At 38.3% G+C, this 26,027-nt stretch overlaps 1 protein-coding gene across 4 annotated transcripts in view; it reads left to right on the forward strand.

Moving 5' to 3' along the window:
- The window catches only part of LOC108038868 (mitogen-activated protein kinase ERK-A), a 163,106-nt gene that overhangs the window by 47,649 nt on the left and 89,430 nt on the right, over positions 1-26,027 (forward strand). For 3 of the 4 annotated variants that reach the window (XM_044459378.1, XM_044459376.1, XM_044459377.1), the window contains exons 3-4: positions 19,333-19,459; positions 24,966-25,076. In XM_044459378.1, coding sequence (XP_044315313.1) covers positions 19,333-19,459; positions 24,966-25,076 — 238 coding nt within the window. The remainder of the gene's footprint in view (positions 1-19,332; positions 19,460-24,965; positions 25,077-26,027) is intronic. The other variant, XM_044459379.1, reaches the window with a different exon arrangement.

Raw genomic sequence — 26,027 nt, forward strand, 5'->3', positions numbered from 1 at the left:
AGTTTCAAAATTAATTATTATTTTTTTTTATATGATAAGGAATGAATGTTTCATTTGCTTAAATTAATTTTGTAAATTTAATTCGATTTTTAATTAAATAGTAGTAAAAATGTTTAATCAAATTTAAATCACTTAAATACTTTAAAATACTTTAATTCAATTTGTATTTAAAAATGGTTATTAATTAAAAAAATTTTATATGAATAAAATTTTAATAACTCAAAATAATTAAATAAAATTTTAAATTTTAGATTACCTTTAAATTTAAATGGAATTCAAATTTTAGAACTTTAACTTTAAAATTTTATTTTAAATTTTTAACTTTTGATTTTTATTAAAATTTTTTTTTTTAGTGTAGAAAATTGTTCGCTTTTATTTTTGGTTTAACTTTTGAGTTGGTTGCCTTCACTTCAGCTTGCAAAATTAATTGCCAAGGAGTCTCTCTGATTTCAGTTTTTATGTTTGGGCCAACGGAGTCGAACAAAAATATTTTAATTATTTGCACTAAAAGGAACTTAATCGTTTTTCCTCGCGTTGGTCCCTGTTCGGGCGCCAGTTAATTTCCAGGATAATAAAAACCCAACAAGAAAGCAAAGTTGATATACCCTTGCAGAATACTCTGTAAATTATATTCTCCAAAATTATTCATATGATGCATTCTTAATATTCATAAAAAATCCCAACTTCCTAACTTTAAAAACACCAAAGTTATGGCATTTCCAATCGTTCAGTTATATAGCAGCTATAGGATATAGTTGGCCGATCCTTATGAAATTTATAGATACTTTATAGGGTCGGAAATGTCTCCTTCACTGCGTTGCAAACTTTTGACTGAAATTATAATACCCTCTGCAAGGGTATAAAAATAAGTTTTGAACGTTTGATTTATTCGGAGTTCAATTTGAGACTGATTTTATTCATTTAAAAATTCCCTGATCTAAGATGTGGGTTGGGGCAGCGACGTCGACGTCGCGGAAGAGACCGCGGCGGTGGCCTAGTTCTGGTGGAGCGGCTGAAACTGCACGGTTTGCAGAATCGGCATTTTGGTACTGCGCTGTGGCTGGTTCTTGTGGGGGCTCTTGGTGTGTTTATGTTATTGAACTTTCGGGCTCTTGACCGTTGTATTGAAATGGTTGCAATGTTGCCATCGAATATGTTGCAATATTTCTCGGAAAAAATGTAGAAATATTACTGTGATTAACTTATACAAGCAGCTGCGGCGGTGAACTCATTTTGTTAAATAAAATAAATAAATAAATAAATACTTTAAAATACTTTAATTCAATTTGTATTTAAAAAATGGTTATAAATTAAAAATTTTATATGAATAAAATTTTAATAACTCAAAATAATTAAATTTAATTTTAAATTTTAGATTCACTTTAAATTTAAATGGAATTAAAATTTTAGAATTTTAACTTTTGATTTTTATTAAAATTTTTCTTTTAGTGTAGAAAATTTTTAGCTTTTATTTTTGGTTTAACTTTTGGTTTGGTTGCCTTCACTTATTCACTATTCACTTAACTTATCATGATGTGGCTACACCTCCTGGTGATCCGGATGTCTTCCTTTTTGTTTCCTACTGGGGATCCTGCGATTCACACTTAGTAGAGGTTGTCCTGCGGGCGTACCTGACAGTACTTGTAGTCCACCGATGGATCAGTAAACTTGTTTTTCACCGACCGGTTACCGTCTTCAGCTTGCAAAATTAATTGCCAAGGAGTCTCTCTGATTTCAGTTTTATGTTTGGGCCAACGGAGTCGCACAAAAATATTTTAATTATTTGTACTAAAAGGAACTTAATCGTTTTTCCTCGCGTTGGTCCCTGTTCGGGCGCCAGTTAATTTCCAGGATAATAAAAACCCAAAAAATAAGTTTTGAACGTTTGATTTATTCGGAGTTCAATTTGAGACTGATTTTATTCATTTAAAAATTCCCTGATCTAAGCTGTGGGTTGGGGCAGCGACGTCGACGTCGCGGAAGAGACCGCGGCGGTGGCCTAGTTCTGGTGGAGCGGCTGAAACTGCAAGGTTTGCAGACCGGATGCGTGTGTTTATGTTATTGAACTTGGGGGTTCTTGGTGTGTTTATGTTATTGAACTTTCGGGCTCTTGACCGTCGTATTGAAATGTTGCAATGTTGCCATCGACAATGTTGCAATATTTCTCGGAAAAAATGTAGAAATATTTCTGTGATTAACTTGCATCCTAGAGGCATATGCGGTCAGGCCATGAGAATATGCTGACATTTAAAATTCATATGTCTCGACCAAGGCATACTCGAATGATCGTATTTCGTTCACTTGACTTTATGTTAATACACTGGATGGTCTTTAAGCGGCTTGGTACAGTGGATACCTGCTACAGTGATATATGCATACTACACCTCCCTTTTTAATACCCTTGCAGAGGAGTTAAGGATGTGCAGTTAAGGAGACATTTCCGACCCTATAAAGTATATATATTCTTGATCAGCATCACCAGGAGAGTCGATCTAGCCATGTCTGTCCGTCCGTTTCTACGCAAACTAGTCAACCAATTCTTTACTGAGATTATTTATTTAATTACTTAATTCCCTAATACTTAGTTTCAATGAATTATTTGAATGTAACAGCTTAGTAACTGGTGCTAGAGATTCATTAAGACTGTCAAATCAAACAAATGTATGTCACTTTATTTCTAATCACACACAGAAATGGGTTTCTTTAAATGCATTTCGGACCCAAGGATAAGAGCCCAATAGTTAGTATCAATTGAAATGTTTTATAATTGACCGCCAACTACTGCTGAAAGCTCCATTGGTAGTTTAATTGAAAATATCCATTGGTTTTTTGATTTCTAACCTTTGGCTTTATGAATCATAAACATTCATCATTTTTTTGATCAAATAAAACTCTAAAAGTTTGCCAATGGAAAAAATAAATTGCTTGTCTGACCATATATACTCGCCTTAGTAAATTGCAAAGTAATGATTTGATCTCGGTTGTGACTTACAGCTATATTTGAATTTTCAATATCCAGTGATATCAATTTATTGTTGGCTATTAGCGGTATCAATATCATGTTATATACTTAAAAAAGTTGTGTTGATATCAAAGGAAATATTATTTTAAAGATAACATTGTCTTTCATGACCCCTGCTTGTGACTTTATTAATTTTATTTAATTGTATAATCATCCTTGATTACTGGGAGCATTTTTCCTTGTGGCATATGCATTTTTAGTATAATTGCTATTAAAGTCTCTTTCATCATTGGTAAGAAGATGTGAAATCTCTGACTGAACATTTTGAAGATTTGTAGCTAATATAGACAATAGATTTGTCAATGTGATATAGCATTGAAAGGTATTGAGGAAGTCCAGTCGAGCGTAGGAAATGTCTTTAATTTGCTGCTGAGTCATTATTTTTATCCTTTTATTGATAGCTGCCGGATTTCATTTTGAAGGTTGTATATGAATCTATGATTGAATTTGATTCTATTCTAATTCCAAAACGTATTCTTCATTCGTTTTCACCTTTTGAATAGTTGATGACATTTTTTTTTACCATACTCAATGTCTGTGCCAAAAAGGATGTTGGCAATATATCCAGCAAAGTCTTAATGTGAGCAACGTGTACTTGCCACATGGAGTATGTGTACATATTAGACCGACTTTAAATGTCCTAACGAAAAATGTTTTCAGGTTTTCCAAATATGATTTTAAGTCATAATAACCGATAAATGTCTAATCCGCAGTTGCCAAGCAAGTAGATCCACTTTTTTCATAATATATGTCTGGCCTTAATTCAAACCTGGTTATGGAGCAGCAGCAAAATTAACAAAGATATAAATGGGCTCATCGAGATGTTTGAATCTTGATCATCCTTTTCGTAACGTAGCAAGTTTTTGAATTACTCTTTGTTGAATTACAGTGTTGACATCTACAACTTGCACATACCCATTAGACTATAGACCTTCACTATCCGTCCAAAGCAAAGTGGTTGGGCTTGGAGATGTCAGGGGCATCGCTTTGAAACTTTCACCAAAAATCTAGAAAAATATGATGTATATATAACAAAAAATTGATCGTAAATCCTATAGCTTTCAATCCTATTGCGTCAGTGGTTGCTCTTAGATGAGAAAAGAGTCATAATTAATCTATTGTTTTCATATCAGGCTGCTATTTTTACTGTAAGCATTTACAAACATAGATCTAAGATACAACATTTGGGAATGATTGTCCAACTCCACCCCATGCTCCCCTCCTCAAAAAGTTATAATAACGGAAAAATAGTTAAAACAACTTTCGAGAATACCTGCGGCAACAACAATATAACAGGCAAAGTGCTTCCTTCTCTCATAAAGCTGAAAGAAAAATGATGCTATGATGTATTTGTAATGGCACATGTGCATCTGCCGGCTTCTGCACCTGAAGTGAACATATTTATAATTTTAGAATATTAATAAATAACAGGGTGTACTTTTCATTTGGGGGCAAACGGTGGAAAATACTTAAAAGTTTATTTACACAAAGACTCACACAAAACACAACACAAATTATTTATAGATTTATTTGTGTACCACTATGTACAATATTCATTCCAATCGGTTTTGAGTGCACCCGCGAACAAATTGCAAATACATAAACACGGGCTGGCTTTTTTCATTCAATTTCTGGGAAGTCCTGTAATAAATGGCAAAGAAAATATATGACGTCACAAAGTTTAGACAATCGCTGATCGTAAAACCAGTTTTCACTCGAATAGCTCAAAATATTTTTTTTTTTTTTTGGGCATTAAAGCATAGGTACTTTGTTTTCCTTGACAATCACCAGCAATCCTTTTCTTACATTTTAATGGGCTTTTTTTCATTTTGAGTGTTTTTAAATATTCCTTGGACCGTTGCGTCCAGAAGTTGTGCTTGAGTCACTAAACCAGTTCCACTTTTCACGTGAAGATTTCATTTTTAATGGCTAAGGATGGAGACTAGTGGTTGTTCAAATTTTTAAATTACTTTGCTATTTATTTATTGAATAATCTCCTTTCGGATACTATCAATTAGTGTATCAAATCTTATAGAAATCTAACTAACAGTCATATAAGGTAATGAGAATTATTGCTGGGTTGGAAACTCGTTGCGTTGAAGGCGGGTTCTGCTGGAAACCCGAGATAAGCCTCGCGAGATGATTTGGGTGCAAGGAGAGTTTTGTTTGTAGGTCGTCTTTTGTTTGTCAATTTCTTCTTTTACTGCAAGAATGCCGAGGTCTCTGTGGATGTTTTGTTTGCGAATATACCACGGTGCCCCAGTGATAGTCCTCAGGATTTTCGATTGTATGCGCTGTATAATGTCAATGTTGCTGCTGCTCGCGTTCCCCATAGCTGGGAGCCAGATGTCCAGATAGGCTTGAGAGTAGAGTTGTAGATTAGGACCTTGTAGTCCAAACGCAGGGGCGATCGAATGTTTAATATCCTGTGGAAGCTGCTGGCTTTTAGATTTAGTTTCTTGCACTCGATGTGTCTTCTCCAGGTTAGTCGTCTGTCTAGGTGGACGTCGAGATACGTTACTTCGTTTACTTGGCGAATCGGCGTAATATTCAATGATAGTGGAGGGCATGTTTGCCTGTTGAGAGTAAACGTTATGTGTTTACATTTTTATACCCTTGCAGAGGGTATTATAATTTCAGTCAAAAGTTTGCAACGCAGTGAAGGAGACATTTCCAACGCTATAAAGTATATATATTCTTGATCAGCATCCGTTTCTATGCAAACTAGTCCCTCTGTTTTAAAGGTATCTCCTTGAAACTTTCCCAAAAGTTTTCTTTCTATCGCAGGTAGTTATATACTACGGAATAGAGCCCGATCTGGCGACTATATCATATAGCTCTTATAGGAACAATCGGAAAAAAACAATTCAAAAAAACTTTGTTTGTTTTTTCGTTTTGTTTTTTACAAAACGACTACATTTCGATTTATATTCCTATATTACTAAAAACAGCGAAGCTATGTCGATTTTGCGCTGCATTTGTCCATCGTTTCTATGGCAGCTGTATGATATTGTTGTCCTATTTTAATTTAATTAAAACCGTAATTCCATAATATTTAAATAATACCAAATCCCAAAGAACAACAAAAAAAATTAAAAACAAAGTTATAATTTTTTTGAATTATTTTTTTCCGATAGGAACCTATGGGAGCTATTTGACATATGGCGGACATACTTGTATATATACTTTATAGGGTCGGAGATGTCTCATTCACTGCGTTGCACACTTTTGACCAAAATTATACCCTATAATTCAGGATCGCGTCCTGAGTTGATATAAGCATGTCTGTCTGTCCGTCTGTCTGTTTCTACGCGAACTAGTCTCTCAGTTTTAAAGATATCGAATTGAAACTTTGCACACACCCTTCTTTCTTTGCACGCAGTATTTAACTCGGAACTTTATCCTTTAGCCGCCATATAACTGATTGATCGGAAATGCCATAACTTTGGTGTTTTTAATGGGTTTTTATCAATTGGACCTGCCAAATTTCATAAGGATCAGCCGACTATATCCTATAGCCATATATCTGATTAATCGGAAATGCCATAACTTTTGTGTTTGTAAAGTTAGGAAGTTGGGGTTTTCTATGGGTTTTATTCAATCAATCCGACCTACCAAATTTCATAAGGATCGGCCAACTATATCCGACAGCTGACATATAACTGAGCAACTGGAAATGCCATAACTTTGTATGTATTAAGAATGCATCATATGAATAGTTTTGAAGAATATAATTTAGAGAATATTCTGCAAGGGTATATTTCTTTCCTTTCTTGTTTTTCTTTAAATTTAACTTTAATAATTATTCTATTGCTACAAGTATGTATATATGTGTAAAAATATGCATAACTTAGCGGCTAAAAACTTAAAACTAATAATGATTTAATTATTTTGTTTATCCAATTTAAAATTTCGATGAAGAAAACTTAATTAGGCTAAATAAATAATTTGCATCTTTAGTGACACAAATCGTATACAAGAAAGGTATGTTCTGTTATTTTTATAAAGTCAGAAAAATTCCGTAGATCGTAAAGTATCTTGCAACATCATTGAGGCAAATAACAGCTTTCTCTAGTTAGAGAACTATATCCCATACTGCAAGGATGGCAATATTGTGCATCTGGTTGTTTGTAGTGTACGCTTTACGCTTTGATCAAATGATGTCAGTGATGACGACGACGCTGCAAATATTTCAGAGCGGGATGTCAAAGAACGCCGCTCCATTGGGGTCAACAGAATTTTTGGAAACGTCAACAACTTAGTTGGCAAATCCCTTGAGATTGTGCAACTCCTCCAGTAACGCAACATTGATATTCAGATTGGTGCAATGTCAGAGCCTCTCCTGCAAGCAATTGACATAAATTTTGTAAATAGGTTAGGCAGAATTTCGTTTAATGATGTTTCTTCCTGTCTATTAGGGTCAGTAAGCATCTGTTTTTTAATTGGAGGGGATTGGTATGCGCACCGCAGTTTCTGGCGCTGCAGGCGGTCGTGCCCTCCGGGAGTATACTGATTTTATTGTTGACCACCTTCCGACGGCTTTTGCAATGTACAGAGGCATTCCATGTAACCATATAACTATCTCTGAATACCCAGGCCTTTCCTCTAAGCACGTTCCGCATCTATATCTGTACCTCCTCCAACCAAGCCTCGGATATAAGAAGTTTAGTTGCCCAACTTACTGTCCTGACTCAGAACAACCTTTAATAATTTGGATGTCAGAAATTGCTGCCTTGGCCAGAGAAGGTCATGCACTCTGGTGGAAGAGGACGAGACCATCTATACCATTTATATTGCACGGTTTAAGGCCATTTGAATTTGCAACTAGCCAACAAGCTCCGACAAAAATCTGCTCCCAGTAGATGAGGATGAGGAGCGTGAGGAGCGACTGGCTACCACTAAAGCTCCTGGCATGGACGCGATTGTCGGAAAAGTAGCAAAGACAGCTTCTGAGAATCCACCTAAAAACGTAATACTTTTTTGTATTAATAAAATACGCGACTTGGTGGATCTTTGACGATTTTTAATAACGACGAAGCGACTAAAGGGAGTGCGGTTTGGATCGGGTTCGATTTAACACTGACTTTAATTTCAATATATAAACGCTTAAGCCTAACTTAACGAAGGGGGCGTGAGACGGGGCGAATTCGCCAAAACGGATTAATCTTTATTGCGCTCCCACTCCCGCCTTACACTATTCAACAAACTAAAAAACGCAAAGTGCGCGAACACCGCCCCCCTGAAGGACCGCTGTCTTCAGCATGCCACAGGCAGCACCGCCAGCCTATGGACCGCTCGCCGATACGTCGCATCCTTTGTCCCCACGTCCGCCACTCGGACCTTGCCGTCAGCGCCGACGTGCACCGCCACGATCCGCCCGATCATCCACTGCTGCGGCGGAAGATTGTCCTCGACGACGACGGCGAGAGCTCCCCGTCGACGTTTGGAACTCCTGGTGCCACTTGTTTTTCGCCTGGAGGCTCGAGACGTACTCCCGGGACCATCGCTGCCAAAACCTGTGCCTGAGACACGAGACACTGCGCCATCGTCGTAAGCAGGTTGGGCTGACTTGGTCCGGGAGCCCGCTGAGGGTGGAGCTAGGAGGGGCCCGCCGATCAGGAGATGGCCTGGGCTTAGGGCTTCGCCGTCGTTGGGATCTGTGCTGATCGCTCCGAGGGGCCTGGACTCGAGAACGGCCTCCACGCTGGTGAGGAGAGTTCCGAGCTCCTCCGCGGTCAGGATTTTCCGACCGTCCAAAGGAACAGGTGCTTTGCAGACTTCACACCTGCCTCCCAAAGTCCGCCGAAGTGAGGTGCTCTGGGCGGTATGAACGCAAACTCGCATCCTTTTCTTAATGCGAATGTTGCGATACCGCCCCCTGCTCCTCCAGACGGGCCCGGAACTCTCTCATGTGGCGATCGGCTCCGACGAAGTTCGTCGCGTTGTCGCACCACACCTTCTCCGGAATCCCGCGTCGACTCACGAACCTTTGGAATGCCAACAAAAACGTATCAGTGGTGAGGTCAGACACTAACTCTAAGTGGACCGCTTTGGACGCAAAACATACAAACTATGCCACGTATGATTTGTTCGGTGACTTACCACGGATACGATAAGTTGTGTTGAATGGGCCACAAAAATCAACACCACAGATATTAAAAGGGCGGAGAGCTCGAAGTCTGTCTGATGGCAAGTTCCCCATGATTTGAGTCAAGAGTTGCGGCCTGCCCCGAAAGCAACGAATGCAAGAACGAACTGTTCTGCAGCAAACTTCCTGCGCATTAACCAACCATATCTTTTCTCGCAACAGACTTACAAGAGCTCGAGGGCAAGCATGACAATTTGTAACGTGCAGGTAGGACACGTAAGTTTTAACAAACTTCGACAACAACAACGGGAATTTGGCTTCATACGGGATAGGAGCATTCAATAACCGACCCCCAACTCGCAGCAATGTCGAGGAACACCAATCTAATTTTTTCTCCTGGAGAAAAGGGCTTAGTTTTTGTATATTCGTTGCTACCGGTTTAATTTTCCGAATTATACCTATGTCGTCACTGAACTCGTGACATTGAATCACTTCCACTATTTTCTCGAACTCAAAATTCAGTTCTTTTGGAGTATTACTTTTTTCAAAGGGCTGCGACACTTTTTTACACCTTTGAATAAACCGTAAGACCCAGGATTGGGCTCTGGGATTACCACAAGCGCCCATGCTGATTTGCGTAATTCCATCGACACGACATCAGCAGGTACTTCGAAGTGTCGATTTACAGGCCAATCTTTTCTGCATCGAGCAAAAACGACGGCCCAGCGAACCGAATGGAAGCTGTAAGTTCCTCAATGTTACATCCCCGTGACACGATGTCCGCTGGGTTTACTTTCGTGGGGACATGTCGCCAGATTGCTTTTTCCGACCACTCTTGTATCTCCGCAACTCGGTTTGAGACAAAAACTGACAACGACGAAGGATGCGTCTTGATGCAATGCAAAGTGATCTCCGAATCCGTCCAGAGGAACACTTTTGTAATCGGAAAATTAAGCAATGGTCTTACACGATTATAAAGATCCGCAAGAAGGTGAGCTGCGCACAACTCAAGGCGGGGCAAAGTTTTCGTCTTGAGGGGAGCTACTTTGGATTTTGCTGTCAATAAAGACACTTTTAAACCTTCAGCGGTACTAGTGCGAACGTAAATGCACGCTCCATATGCTCGCATGGAAGCGTCCGCGAAACCATGTAGTTCTGCGGGACTTTGGCGTCTGTATGAACGAATCGCGATACCTTGATCTTGGGCAGCTGCAACAGCGTTCCCTTAAAAGCTTCCTAAGATGTCTGCAGTTGCATCGGTAGCGACTCGTCCCAGTCTAACTTTCGAAGCCACAGTTCCTGCAACAACATTTTGGCCCTAGTCACTAGAGGACACAATAGGCCAAGCGGATCGAAAAGTCGGGCAGTCACCGACAGTATGTTTCGTTTTGTCGCACGAAGATCCAGGAAAGAGTCATCCAACCGAAATTGAAAGTAATCTTTACCCGGCAACCAAACCACGCCAAGGGTTTTAGTTACGTCTGAGTCTGCCGTTAGCGGCATGACAGCGCTTTCAGATGCGGACAACTCTGGGCAGTTAGAAAACCACTTTGCCAATTCAAATCCTGCCTCTTGCAATACCTGAGAAACTTCGTCTCGAAGGCTTAGCAGGTCCTCAACGCATCTGGCGCCAGTCAACAAATCGTCAACATAAAAGTCATTCTGAATGACCTTAGCGGCTTTTGGACACGAATCCTGCGCGATCTCTCCAAGCCGCATTAAACACCGAATCGTCAGATAGGGTGCTGGCGAAGTTCCATAAGTCACAGTGTTCAGCTTAAAGATATTTAGAGACTCAGATGCATCTCGTCTCCACACTAAGAGCTGAAAGTTTCGGTCAGCTTCGTCAACCATTACTTGACGATACATCTTTTTTACTTCTGTTGCAAGCGCAAACTTGTGCTGTCTGAACCGAAGCAGGGTCGAATACAGCTCCTCTTGAATGGTGGGCCCAACCATCAAGATGTCATTCAACGCGACCTGCGTCGATGTACGGCTCGAGGCGTCGAATACCACTCTCAACTTTGTCGAGGTGCTTTTAGGTCGCAGCACGGATTGGTGCGGAATGAAATAGTGCAAACTGTCTGGAATTTTATTGTTAGTGGAAGACATGATGCCCATGGCTTCATAATCTTCCATGAATTCCAGATACATCTTTTTTAAAGAAGGATCTTTGGATAATCTTCTTTCAAGCGACAAAAATCTACGTTTCGCAACTTCATATGATGAACCAAGAGTGTTTGGGTCAGATTTGAACGGCAGACGAACAGAAAATCTTCCGGACGACAATCTTTGAGAATTTTTCTCAAAGTGTTGCTCACAAAGTTGCTGCTCAGGAGTATGGACCTTGGCCTTGGGCGGCAAGTCCTCCACAGACCAAAATTTCTGCAGGGTTGTGTCTATTGACTCCAACACTTCCTCCTGGCAGCTGAGATGTACCAACTTTTCAGCATTTCTTATTTTTTCTGAGGCACATCTCCCTGACACTATCCAGCCGAGAACTGTTTTCTGCAAAATGGGAAACTCAGGCCCTTGCGTTATCTGGCCGACTGACAATAGTTCAAAGAACGAGTCTGCGCCTATTTTTTTGGGGCTAGAAGAAGAATGGATCTGCCAATTGAATATTTTCAGGCACCCTCCAGCCGCTGGTGTTCACCGTTTGATCCGGATGATAACCAGAAATATTTTTTAATATGTAAAATTCGGACGACAATTGACTGCTACCCACTCGCGACTTGACTATCGTGTGTATTTTCTTGGTTGCTTGAGCATTAGTTCACCAAGTTCACCCGCAAGCTCAAACACACGTCCTCTCTCTTAATCTGAAGTCTCTGAGCGAGCTCGTCGGTCACAAAATTTACTAGTGAATCAGAATCGAGCAACTCTCGAGCCAAAACTAATTCGCCACTTTTTGTTTGGACACTCACGATGGCTGTGGCAAGAATAACTCTATCCGATGCAGTCGCATGCAAAACATGCGAAGTGGATGGATTATTCTGCAAGAGCGTGGGCTGAGGAGGAGGTGGCAACGCGAGATTTGATGGCGAATAAATGTGCAGCAATGTGTGGTGTGAGGACTTACACACCCTGCATCTTTTCGATTTGCATCTTTTTACCGTGTGGCCCTTACGGAGGCAGTTAATGTATAAGGGAGCCTTTTTTGCGAAATCGAATCTTTGCTGAACTGTTAGGGCAGTAAAAGCAGTGCAATTTCCTACTTGATGTTCTTCTGAGTTGCAAAACACACATACTTCGGGGTCCGTCCATGGCAGCAACAAACGAAAAACTCCTGTTTCCATTCTTCTTTGGATAAGCCTGGCTCTGCTGAACAATTTTTGGCTTACTCGCTACACCATATGCTGATAGGTATAATCTAACTGTTCTTCCCATTTTCTTTTAGTTCCTGCATCTACTTCGCCCATTACTAGATGGATGAAGATGGCATTCGTAATACGTTTGTAATCCCCGATGGACAAAAGAGAATCGTACAGCGCTGTGACTGTGTCGATCAGGTTTCTCAAGACTGTAGCTGATGGCTGGGAAATCTTTGGCAGATTAAACAGTGTCGATATATTGTCAAAGAAAATTAAACAATCATTATCGTACACCCGCCTTAGGCTAGCCAGAGCTTTTGGATAATTATCCGCGGTAACTTGGAATGCCCTGACTGTTCCTAGCGCGTCTCCAGCCAAACACGATATTAGATGGTTAAATTTTTCGATATCGTGCAGCGTGTCATCTCTGTCAACAAAAGTTTCGAAAAGGCTTCTAAAATTTTTAAATTCGGAATGTTTTCCGCTGAAGGTTGGAAGAGCGACGCTCGGCAAACAGCATTGAACGAATTGTCAACACTCTTACGCTTTGTTTCCGCAATTAGGGAAATTAGCAACGATTTTGCTATTATCGCAGTCTCTTCGAACTCTTCGCGGTACACATCATCTCCATCTTTCGCTTCAATTTTATTTTATATAAGCGAAGCATTTTCGATGTGCGTATTTAGGATTTCTAATGGACATTCAAACTCAACCGTATTTAAAGAGAATCGACCCTCATTTAAATATCTTTGCGTTCGCTCCATACTCCTCATATATCCATCTCGTTGGTTTTTCAACTCTTCGATGTCCTGGTTGTTACTTTCTGATTTTGGCATTTTTTTTTTATCGAAGAGTTTTAAATTTAATTTATTTTAGTTTTTTTTTTTTTAATTATATGTATGTAAATGTGTACAAAAAAATTTTGTTTTTAAATTTATTAAATTTAAATAATAACCAACGAGAGGAATAAGCTGAACGCAAGCAGTGGAGGGCAGTTATTTCAAATGAATTAATTTAAGGAATCCTAATTTATTTTAATAATTCAATATAATATGCCGAGGGCACGTAGTGTAGGGAAGCACACGCCAAGCTCAAACACCAAAAAACAAACAAACGTTTAGGCAGCGGCAACGCTTGCACCGTTCCAGCGATCGAAAACAAAAACGACGAAAGAGAACTCGAAAAAACAGGCTGCGCTGTCTGTGTGGCTGGCGGTGCTCAACGCAATGCTAACGGAGGATGATGCACTGACCGATAACTAAGGGCAACGAATATATAAACCTGACGCCTAAAAGCGCGGGAAATGGCGAAAAGCGAGGGAAACTGTGCGGCAGAAAATTTGCCAGGGATTTAATTCTGGAATTATAACTTTTCACAATTCTCAACTTTTACCTTTTTAATTTTTTGCAAAGCTATAATTGGTGTCCACTATTCTATTCACTTATGTATGTATATACAATTTGAAGTATGTATATATGCATGTATCAGAATTATAATCGATAGTACATGCAAGTTTTATTTATTTCTTGGTTAGAATGCTCGCTATCTACCGAATTTTTCACACGAATGCAAAAAGTTGAAAGATCGGCCACAGATTAGCTTTCAACTTTTCGCACTCTATACCTGCTTGGCCAATTTGGGGCTTGAGACTTCCTTTTTTTCCATTTCAACAGCAGCCAGAGGGAGGGCAGACTTCCAACGCAGTTCCAAAAAAAACGAAAAATTAGTTGCCGTACCGACGCGAGTTTTTGTTTTTATTTTTGCTGAAAATTAAAATCGCGAAAATGCAAATAATCACGTCGGGGTCACCATGAAAAACTTAATACTTTTTTGTATTAATAATATACGCGACTTGGTGGATCTTTGATGATTTTTAATAACGACGAAGCGACGAAAGGGAGTGCGGTTTGGATCGGGTTCGACTTAACACTGACTTTAATTTCAATATATAAACGCTTAAGCCTAACTTATCGAGGGGGCGTGAGACGGGGTGAATTCGCGAGAGCGATTAAATCTTTATTGCGCTCCCGCTCCCGCCTTACACTATTCAACAAATTAAAAAACGCAAAGTGCGCGAACACCGCCCCCCCTGAAGGACCGCTGTCTTCAGCATGCCACATGCAGCACCGCCAGCCTATGGACTGCTCGCCGATACGTCGCATCCTTCGTCCTCACGTCCGCCACTCGGACCTTGCCGTCAGCGCCGACGTGCACCGCCACGATCCGCCCGATCATCCACTGCTGCAGCGGAAGATTGTCCTCGGCGACGACGGCGAAAGGTCTCACGTCGACGTTTGGAACCTGGTGCCACTTGTTTTTCGCCTAGAGGCTCGGGACGTACTCCCGGGACCATCGCTGCCAAAACCTGTGCCTGAGACACGAGACACTGCGCCATCGGCGTAAGCAGGTTGGGCTGACTTGGTCCGGGAGCGCCGCTGAGGGTGGAGCTAGAGGGGTCCGCCGATCAGGAGATGGCCTGGGCTTAGGGCTTCGCCGTCGTTGGGATCTGTGCTGATCGCTCCGAGGGGCCTGGACTCGAGAACGGCCTCCACGCTGGTGAGGAGAGTTCCGAGCTCCTCCGCGGTCCGACCGTCCAAAGGAACAGGTGCTTTTCAGACTTCACACCTGCCTCCCAAAGTCCGCCGAAGTGAGGTGCTCTGGGCGGTATGAACGCAAACTCGCATCCTTTTCTTAATGCGAATGTTGCGATACCGCCCCCTGCTCCTCCAGACGGGCCCGGAACTCTCTCATGTGGCGATCGGCTCCGACGAAGTTCGTCGCGTTGTCGCACCACACCTTCTCCGGAATCCCGCGTCGACTCACGAACCTTTGGAATGCCAACAAAAACGTATCAGTGGTGAGGTCAGACACTAACTCTAAGTGGACCGCTTTGGACGCAAAACATACAAACTATGCCACGTATGATTTGTTCGGTGACTTACCACGGATACGATAAGTTGTGTTGAATGGGCCACAAAAATCAACACCACAGATATTAAAAGGGCGGAGAGCTCGAAGTCTGTCTGATGGCAAGTTCCCCATGATTTGAGTCAAGAGTTGCGGCCTGCCCCGAAAGCAACGAATGCAAGAACGAACTGTTCTGCAGCAAACTTCCTGCGCATTAACCAACCATATCTTTTCTCGCAACAGACTTACAAGAGCTCGAGGGCAAGCATGACAATTTGTAACGTGCAGGTAGGACACGTAAGTTTTAACAAACTTCGACAACAACAACGGGAATTTGGCTTCATACGGGATAGGAGCATTCGAGGAACACCAATCTAATTTTTTCTCCTGGAGAAAAGGGCTTAGTTTTTGTATATTCGTTGCTACCGGTTTAATTTTCCGAATTTTACCTATGTCGTCACTGAACTCGTGACATTGGATCACTTCCACTATTTTCTCGAACGCAAAATTCAGTTCTTTTGGAGTATTACTTTTTTCAAAGGGCTGAGACACTTTTTTACACCTTTGAATAAACCGTAAGACCCACACGAAAACCCTTAGAAGCCTTATGTGCGACGAAAAGGATTGGGCTCTGGGATTACCACAAGCGCCAATGCTGATTTGCGTAATTCCATCGACACGACATCAGCAGGTACTTCGAAGTGTCGATTTACAGGCCAATCTTTTCTGCATCGAGCAAAAACGACGGCCCAGCGAACCAAATGGAAGCTGTAAGTTCCTCAATGTTACATCCCCGTGACACGATGTCCGCTGGGTTTACTTTCGTGGGGACATGTCGCCAGATTGCTTTTTCCGACCACTCTTGTATCTCCGCAACTCGGTTTGAAACAAAAACTGACAACGACGAAGGATGCGTCTTGATCCAATGCAAAGTGATCTCCGAATCCGTCCAGAGGAACACTTTTGTAATCGGAAAATTAAGCAATGGTCTTACACGATTATAAAGATCCGCAAGAAGGTGAGCTGCGCACAACTCAAGGCGGGGCAAAGTTTTCGTCTTGAGGGGAGCTACTTTGGATTTTGCTGTCAATAAAGACACTTTTAAACCTTCAGCGGTACTAGTGCGAACGTAAGTGCACGCTCCATATGCTCGCATGGAAGCGTCCGCGAAACCATGTATTTCTGCCGGGACTTTGGCGTCTGTATGAACGAATCGCGATACCTTGATCTTGGGCAGCTGCAACAGCGTTCTCTTAAAAGCTTCCTAAGATGTCTGCAGTTGCATCGGCAGCGTCCCATTCTAACTTTCGAAGCCACAGTTCCTGCAACAACATTTTTGCCCTATTCACTAGAGGACACAATAGGCCACGCAGTATAAAAGTCGGAACGGCCGGGATCGGACGACTATATCCTATAGCTTCCATATAACTGATTGATCGGAAATGCCATAACTTTGGTGTTTGTTAAGTTAGGATGTTGGGATTTTCTATGGGTTTTATATTTGGCCAATCAATCCGACCTATCTAATTTCATAAGGATCAGCCGACAATATCCTATAGCTGCCATATAACTGATTGATCGGAAATGCCATAACTTTGGTGTTTGTTAAGTTAGGATGTTGGGATTGGATTGGCCAATGAATCCGACCTACCAAATTTCATAAGGATCGGCCGACTATATCCTAACTGAACGATTGGAAATGCCATAACTTTTGTGTTTGTAAAGTTAGGAAGTTGGGATTTTCTATGGGTGTTATATTTGGCCAATCAATACGACCTATCTAATTTCATAAGGATCAGCCGACTATATCCTATAGCTGCCATATAACTGATTGATCGGAAATGCCATAACTTTGGTGTTTGTTAAGTTAGAATGTTGGGATTTTCTATGGGTTTTATATTTGGCCAATCAATCCGACCTATCTAATTTCATAAGGATCAGCCGACTATATCCTATAGCTGCCATATAACTGATTGATCGGAAATGCCATAACTTTGGTGTTTGTTAAGTTAGGACTTTCTATGGGTTTTATATTTGGCCAATCAATCCGACCTACCAAATTTCATAAGGATCGGCCGACTATATCCTAACTGAACGATTGGAAATGCCATAACTTTGGTGTTTTTAAAGTTAGGAAGTTTGGATTTTTTATGAGTATTAAGAATGCATCATATGAATAATTTTGGAGAATATAATTTACAGAGTATTCTGCAAGGGTATATCAACTTCGGCTCCGCCCGAAGTTAGCTTTCCTTTCTTGTTTTTTTTTTAATTTTTCGATTTTTTTTATGGGAGCTATATGATATAGATGTCTGATTTTAATTTAATTAAAACCGTAAAAAACCATAAAATTAAAAACAAAGATAAATTAAAAACTACCTCCAATAGAAAGACAACTTTTGGGAAAGTTTCAAACAGATAGCTTTAAAACTGAGAGACTAGTTTGTGTAAAAACGGACGGACGGACATGGCTAGATCGGCTCTCAAGAATATATATACTTTATAGGGTCCGAAATGTCCTCTTCACTGCGTTGCAAACTTTTGACTGAAATTATAATACCCTATGAAAGGGTATAAAAATGGCATATAAAAGGTGATGATAAGATTGAAATTAACAAACGGAAAAAATGTGTTCAAGAAAAGTTTTGGAACGAAATGAGTCTTCGCATGCCAAAGCAGAATAGAAGCGGCAATAGCCATGATGGTAATACGGCTAGGAAAGCTTTTGGCAATACTAAACTACTAGCATCTATTGCCAGCTTCAACGAAGATCTTTTAAATAAATTTTACGCCATTTTAATCGCCATTTTTTCCAATTATTATATAAATTCGAAAAAATTTCGCTAATTTTGTGAAACAACTTTTTCATTACATAAGCGTAGCTTTTCAAGGTATCCAATGTCACCAACAATTCATAAAATATTGGTTCATGGTTACCAGACTAATAGTTCGAGCTTGGTTCCACTAGGATGCTTAGGCGAAAATGCTTCTGGAGCATTGTCGCATTCAAGGAAAAGTAGTCGGCTCAACACTAAGACTGATATATTTCACAGAGCTATAGATTCCTCGGATCCATTATTGCCGAGTGTTTCTCTAAAGGAAATATGAAGAAAAAATAAAAAAGGTATTAGGTCTTTTGGAACTTCCGTCTACAGCTGAAAATGAAAACGATTTATAATATTGAATTGGATGAAGAAGAAAATTGCATTTAATAAATAGGTAAGTAATTAAATAGAACAGGAAATAATATATATTTACTGTAAATCTACTATCAATCAGTTTCCAGGGGCGGCAAGAGTGGGCGTGGCTGCACTGTCCCAATTTTGTTATCACAAATTATTAATGCCACAACAATAAAATGTGCGAAGTTTAAACCATGTAACTCAATTTTTCGACTTAATGCCAAAACAACGGCATTTGGACAATAGTGCAAATATAGCGGACAAAAATTTCTTTATGCTTAAGAACTTTGTTAGAGAGAGCGACAGAGCGGGAGCGTAACACCGATTAACTACCATTAACCTCCCTAAAACGTTTTAGACCGAGAAAGTGAAAGATGGGAACCCTAACAACGTTAAGTTTTTGACATACACTGCCTTGTACAGTGGGCAGGCCCCATACCAGCGAATAGAATATTATTGATCGATACTAAGAAGCGGATCCAGCGGCACATCCGTATTTTTTCGGTAATTGCGGATTACATCCCTAATTATGAGCCTCCTGGTTTTTATGCACTATATACTCATCGCAGAAGTAGAGTCCACTTCTCTTGTCGATGACATCGCGACCATGCCAGACCACGGAGTACTTCTCTGGTTTTTGGTTTTTTTTTACAAACAGAAAACCATTATCATGCTTTATCGGACCACTGCAAAACTTTTTAAACTATAAAATTAGAATGTCTCATTAGTGTATTTACTATTTCAAATTTTCTCTTATTGCAAGATTGTAATCCTTTCTTTTTACATTAAATAAGAATTATTTTAAACTTTTTTTTTCAGGTCTGCAGAGGACACGATAACTAGCCAAAGAGTTGCAATAAAAAAAATTTCACCGTTTGAACATCAAACATATTGTCAAAGGACTCTCAGAGAAATAACCATATTGACCAGATTTAAACATGAAAACGTAATAATACATTTCCATATATCATTTAGACAAGTTTACAAAAATAAATAATAAAAAAATCTCATAAAGAATAAAATTATGATTTTCTGGTGCAGGTTGTATTCTCTATGTATACGAAAATGGCCCTTTTCTGTTAAAATAATTCTCTCTCGCTCTATTTAGCAAAGACAGCTTAACCATTACATATTTTTTTAACTTTTCAAAATTTTATAAATTATGAACTGAAGCTAACTTTGAATGGCCGAAGCTGTTATACCCTTGCAGACGTACCGAAAATTAATGATGGCGTGCGCTGTCATGTTCAGTTATAGGATATAGTCAATTCAAGAGAATGATCCCAAAAAAAAATAAAACCATTATATTAGCCAAAAAATAAGCGGAAAACCAAAAACTTCTCGAAAACAAACAAATAAACCAAATTTTACTCGATCATTTCAATATCAGCTATATGATATAGTCGTCCGATCAGAAAGTTTTTTAACATGATCAGGGTGAACAACAATTTCTTTAAAAAACTGCAAATTTTACCCGATAAAAATACTATGACAGAAATTGAGTTTAAACTTGATCTGGATAAAAAAGTGTAGCTTTGAGCTCAAAGACGGTATGGAGACTGACGGACAAACAGACATGGCTTTTTTCAACTCGTGGTGCTGATAAAAAATATATTTTTACTTTTATGGTCGGAAATTCATACTTTTCTGCTTTACAAACTTCTAACCAAAAGCAAGGATATAATAGGATATATCTATACGGTATGCTTTGGCTGTAGAAATTATTTCTTTTATTACAGGTAGTCGAAAAATGATATATCGGATCACTATATCATACAGTTCCAAAAAAAAGTAAACGAATTGAAAAAACGATATTTTAGTTTTTTCAGACATATACGCGTATACTAATATTTATGGTAATTTTTACGAATTTTTCTACAAAATATTGAAAATCTAATATACAGGGGTGGTCAAAAGTATTTGCACATTTCTTATGAGTAAGTACGTATAATTTGTGCAAATACTTTTGACCACCCCTGTATATAGCGACTATATTATATTTCTGATTCTAACATATCTTCTTGTTATACCCTTGCAGAGGGTATTATAATTTCAGCAAAAGTTTGCAACGCAGTGAAGGAGACATTTCCGACCCTATAAAGTATATATATTCTTGATCAGCATCACCAGGAGAGTCGATCTAGCCATGTCCGTCTGTCCGTCCGTCCGTTTCTACGCAAACTAGTCCCTCAGTTTTAAAGCTATCTGCTTGAAACTTTCCCAAAAGTTGTCTTTCTATTGCAGGTAGTATATAAGTCGGAAAGAGCCGTATCGGGCCACTATATCATATAGCTGTCATATAACTGAATGATCGGTGTTTTTAAAGTTAGGAAGTTGTGATTTTCTATGGGTTTTATTTTTGGCCAATCAGTCTGACGTACCAAATTTCATAAGGATCGGGCGACTATATCCTATAGCTGCCATATAACTGATTGATCGGAAATGCCATAACTTTGGTGTTTGTAAAGTTAGAAAGTTGGAATTATCTATGGGTTTAATTTTTCGCCAATCAATCCGACCTACCAAATTTCATAAAGATCGGCCGACTATATCTTATAGCTGCCATATAACTGAACGATTGGAAATGCCATAACTTTGGTGTTTTTAAAGTTGGGAAGTTGGGTTTTTTTATGAGTATTAAGAATGTATCATATAAATAATTTTGGAGAATATAATTTACAGAATATTCTGCAAGGGTATATCAACTTCGGCTCCGCCCTAAGTTTGCTTTCCTTTCTTGTTTTTTAACATAAGATATAGATTTATAGTCGTTTATCAAAATATAGTCTTTTAATGACCAATACATTTTTGTTATTGTTGCAGGATATCATCTTGCTTTTTATATCCTTGCAGAGGGTATTATAATTTCAGTCAAAAGTTTGCAACACAGTGAAGGAGACATTTCCGACCCTATAAAGTATATATATTCTTGATCAGCATCATCAGGAGATTCGATCTAGCCATGCCCGTCCGTCAGTCCGTCCGTTTCTACGCAAACTTGTCCCTCAGTTTTAAAGCTATCTGCTTGAAAAAAAGTTTTCTTTCTATTGCTGGTAGTATATAAGTCGGAACGAGCCGGATCGGGGACTAAATTGTACAGCTCCCATAGAAACAATCGGAAAACAAGAAAGGAAAGCTAACTTCGGGCGAAGCCCGAATATTCTGTAAATTATATTGGTTGGCCAAAAATAAAACCAATAAAAAATTCCAACTTCCTAACTTTAAAAACACCAAAGCTGTGGCATTTCAATCGTTCAGTTATATGACAGCTATAACTGAAATTTGGTAGGTCGGATTGATTGGCCAAAAATAAAACCTATAGAAAATCCCAACTTCCTAATTTTAAAAACACTAAAGTTATGGCATTCCCGATCGTTCAGTTATATGGCAGCTATATGATGTAGTCGCCCGATTCGGCTTGTTCCGACTTATATACTACCTGTAATAGAAAGACAACTTTGGGAAACTTTCAAGCAGATAGCTTTAAAACTGAGGGACAAGTTTGCGTAGAAACTGACGGACGGACAGACAGACATACATGGCTTGGTCGACTCTCCTGGTGATGCTGATCAAGAATATATATACACTATAGGAAAAGTCTCCTTCACTGCGTTGTAAACTTTTGACTGAAATTATAATGTTCTTTGTGATTTGGTAATATTTAAATATTATGGAATTACGGTTTAATTAAATTAAAATCGGACAACAATATCATATAGATGCCATAGAAACGAGGGCAAAATGAATCACAAAATCGACATAGCTGCATTGTTTTTAGTAATATAGGCATAGAAATCGAAACGTAGTCGATTTGTTATAACTGCTCCCTTTCTTGTTGATACGAAAGACTGAAGACTCTTATTTGTACTATAAGCCATAAGCCAGGTCTATTTTCTTTCGTTTGCCTCTGAAGTATTTCCTTGACGACCAATAGTCTAGCTAAGGGCATTTTGTTCTTTGTTTGTTTGATTTATATAAAAACAATACCCAAGCTTTTGTTTTGACAGTTGATCGCAATTTTCTGAAGATAAAAAGTAAAGCTCTGTAAAATAAACTATTGTCGTAGGTCCCTTAATTAAAAAATTCATTAAAAAAAATGTTCGTGAAAATGCAAACAAATTTAAAGCAATTTAACAAAATTAAATTAATAAAATTATATTGAAGCTACTAGTTTTTAATTTTGCTATTAAGAAATAGTTAGTTGGGCTAACCTCTTGCAATTGGCGAAATCATTTGGTGCAGTTTGAGTAATTATACCCGTTACTCGTAGAGTAAAAGGGTATATTGTATTCGTGCAAAAGTATGTAACAGATAGAAGGAAGCGTTTCCGACCCTATAAAGTATATATATTCTTGTTCAGGATCACTAGCCGAGTCGATCTAGCCATGTCCGTCTGTCCGTCTGTCTGTCCGTCTGTTTGTCCCTATGAACGCTGAGATCTCGGAAACTAGAAAAGCTAGAAGATTGGCATTTTGCATGTAGATTTTAGGAGTTCCTACGCAGCGCAAGTTTATTTCAAAATGGTGCCACGCCCCCTCTGACGCCCACAAGCCACAAGCCGTGGCCACAGTTTTGATGCTATTATGAAAATTTTAATTGATATGTATTTGTTTCTTCTATACCTATCGATTGGCCTAATAAAAGTTTGCCACGCCCACTCTAACGCCCAAAAAACCATTAAACGCTTAAGCCTGGCTAGCGCCTACATTTTTGCCTTTCATGGCGCCATCTAACGGATGACTTTGGAACAGCTGGCCAAGGTGCTCAACAGAGTCAACGTTAATTCTCGATAAGGATTTCTATTAAAGGAAATTGCGATGGTTTTCATTTGTCAATACCGAACTATATCCAAAGAACTATGGAAATCAAATCAAGTTAGCCAAATTGGAGGTCTGAGTCAAACAATGGCGTATGTGTGTATGTATGTAAGCATATACATATGTATGTATTTACACTGTACACAGTTGCAATTGCAAAGTTGTTTAGCTCAGTAACGGGTATTTAATAGTCGAGACACTCGACTATAGCGTTCTCTCTTGTTTTTGGTATGATTTTTCCTTCGTACTACTATTTGCTGCCTACTAAAACACATTTTCTTGTACAATCAGAATTGCGCAAATTACAAATTTTTTAAAATTTGAATTAATAGTTTCTATTATTGCCATAACTTCGTTGGTTTGATATAAATGTTTTTACTATTTATTTTTACTATTCCAATGATATAAAATTAATGATTATATCATATATCAGCCATTGGAACAATCGCACATATTAGTAAAATTTTGACATAATTTAATTGTTTTTAAGCCTGGACGACTAAAGTCGCGACATGGAGGTTTCATAAAATATTTAATGATTTGCAGATGTCGATATCAGTAATTATTTTTTGTGGACTTTTCTATTTTTCCTCAGTTACTAACTTAAGAGCTGAGCAAAATAAAAAAAAAAATAAAACGAAGCGAAGCGAAGTAAAAAATAATAACTTAGAAAAATTTAGAAGAAGTTTTATTTTGTTTATCATAATAATTAATTATTAATTTCTTGATATCAGAATTTTTAAATAGCGTAAATGTCAAGTGGTTTGGTTCCTACATCATATAATGCGAGGTTTACTATTTTTTTCGGTATAAAAGGAAGATATTTTTCCTGTATAAAATTAAGTTTTATTTTTTTTAATTTTATTAACCCTTGCAACAGTAGCAAAAATGTAACGGCTATACATATACATATCTGGAGTGCATTTGTATATGATTCAAACACAATAAAAAATGTTCTGGTAAATTCTTCGATAGGGATTTCAAAACGTATTTTTGAATTCATATAAAATACATATATCTGAAATAATATGCGCAAATATTAAAAAAAAATTTTTTTTTTTTTTTTAGGTTTTTTTTTTAAGTTTTGATCTTTCCTTTAGACAGATATAGTCTTCCGATTTGTATGTACGAGGAACTGAAATATTCTAAAACAACGAAGTTATGCAAAGGTTTTAAGTTAACTTTTTGTTGTGTAGCAGAAATAATAAGACAAATTTTTGGGTATGTTTTTTGATTTATTTGAACCTATCTTAAAAGAACTGTTCCAAAATGTTAAGAGACTAGACAGACTCGAGTGTGGACGCTGGCCAAGATTAAATATACTCTGTGACGCATCGCAAGAATGCCTTACTGCTAAACTGTTGATTTGCACACCCTTACGTCGATATAGAAATTTCTTCCAAGCGATTTTCGGGCACATCACTTAAGTTTGACCAAAATCGTATTTCTGTTAAATATCTTTCATACTGACTGTTATGACCAGTATGTTCCCGCAGTGAAAACTGACCTGGACAAACTCTTTTTCTATTTAATGTAAGGACAGGGTCAAAACTGCACCAGAAAATACAAATTTTAATTCTAGAGGAGTTTCATTACTTAAGCTTGTTAATTTGAGAAGTCATATTTTATTTGTAGATTATCGATATTCGAGACATTCTTCGAGTTGATAGCATAGACCAAATGAGGGATGTTTATATTGTACAGTGTTTAATGGAGACTGATTTGTACAAATTACTTAAAACACAGGTAAGGATCACCCGTATATAAAAATATATAATTTTTAAGTCCCTGCTTAAGTAAGTATTTTAAAACCAAGTCATTAATGGATAGATTTTTAAAACATAAAACAAATTTAATTTCTTTTCCAAATTAAATTATTGAGAAATCATAGTCATTCGGAAAAAATATATTTATGAATTACTACATTTCTGATAGTGTAAGGGCGGTCAGTAAAACCAATTTCATTTGCTTAATTTTAATTTAAAAACGTATTGTATATTATTTGTCTAAGTCTTCTTTTAAGTAACTATGGTAACTAGTCTTTTCTATGGCCTTTGCAGGAATAACATCTGCTTGCCTGACAGGCAGTCTTCTCAAATGACACCCGCAGAGTGGAATATTTTTTATGCGTTAATATTTTGGGTTATGCATGTGTCGTGCGGCGGGAAAGATGCAGGTCGCAATTTCCATCAGAAAAAAAATCCAAAAAGTTTTTAGTTTCAATAGTATAGCTTCTAGTTAAACCAAAAAAATTAAAAAAAAGTGAGAAATTCTAAAACTTTTCGCAAACTAAAAACAAACTTTTTTTTTTTGAAAAAAAAAATTCACATCAGACTGTTTAAAAAGTGGGTTAATAATAATTTCTTTAAGGTTTTTAGGTTCACCCAGAACAGAATTTAATTCCGAATCCAATAAATTTTGTCTCGTTTCGATAGGACGTTTAATTTTTTCCTATCTATCACGCCACTTAGGAGAAATCGTAAAAATAAAAACAGAGAAATCGCATGTCAAAGTTTGTGTATTTAAAAATCGTAACGCTTGCTCACTATTTCTCTTTTGTAACTCTAAAAAAATTTTAAATTTGCTTCTGAAATTTTAGGGACACATTCTTGGATAGTTTGGGTAAACATTTATGCATCGATTTTTTAAAGCTTCTAAAGCAGGCTCCCCCCTTAATGGGAATTTTTTGTCTTACGG

Source organism: Drosophila rhopaloa, unplaced genomic scaffold (assembly GCF_018152115.1).
Source record: "Drosophila rhopaloa isolate 14029-0021.01 unplaced genomic scaffold, ASM1815211v1 contig_199, whole genome shotgun sequence".
In the NCBI taxonomy this organism is placed as follows: domain Eukaryota; kingdom Metazoa; phylum Arthropoda; class Insecta; order Diptera; family Drosophilidae; genus Drosophila; species Drosophila rhopaloa.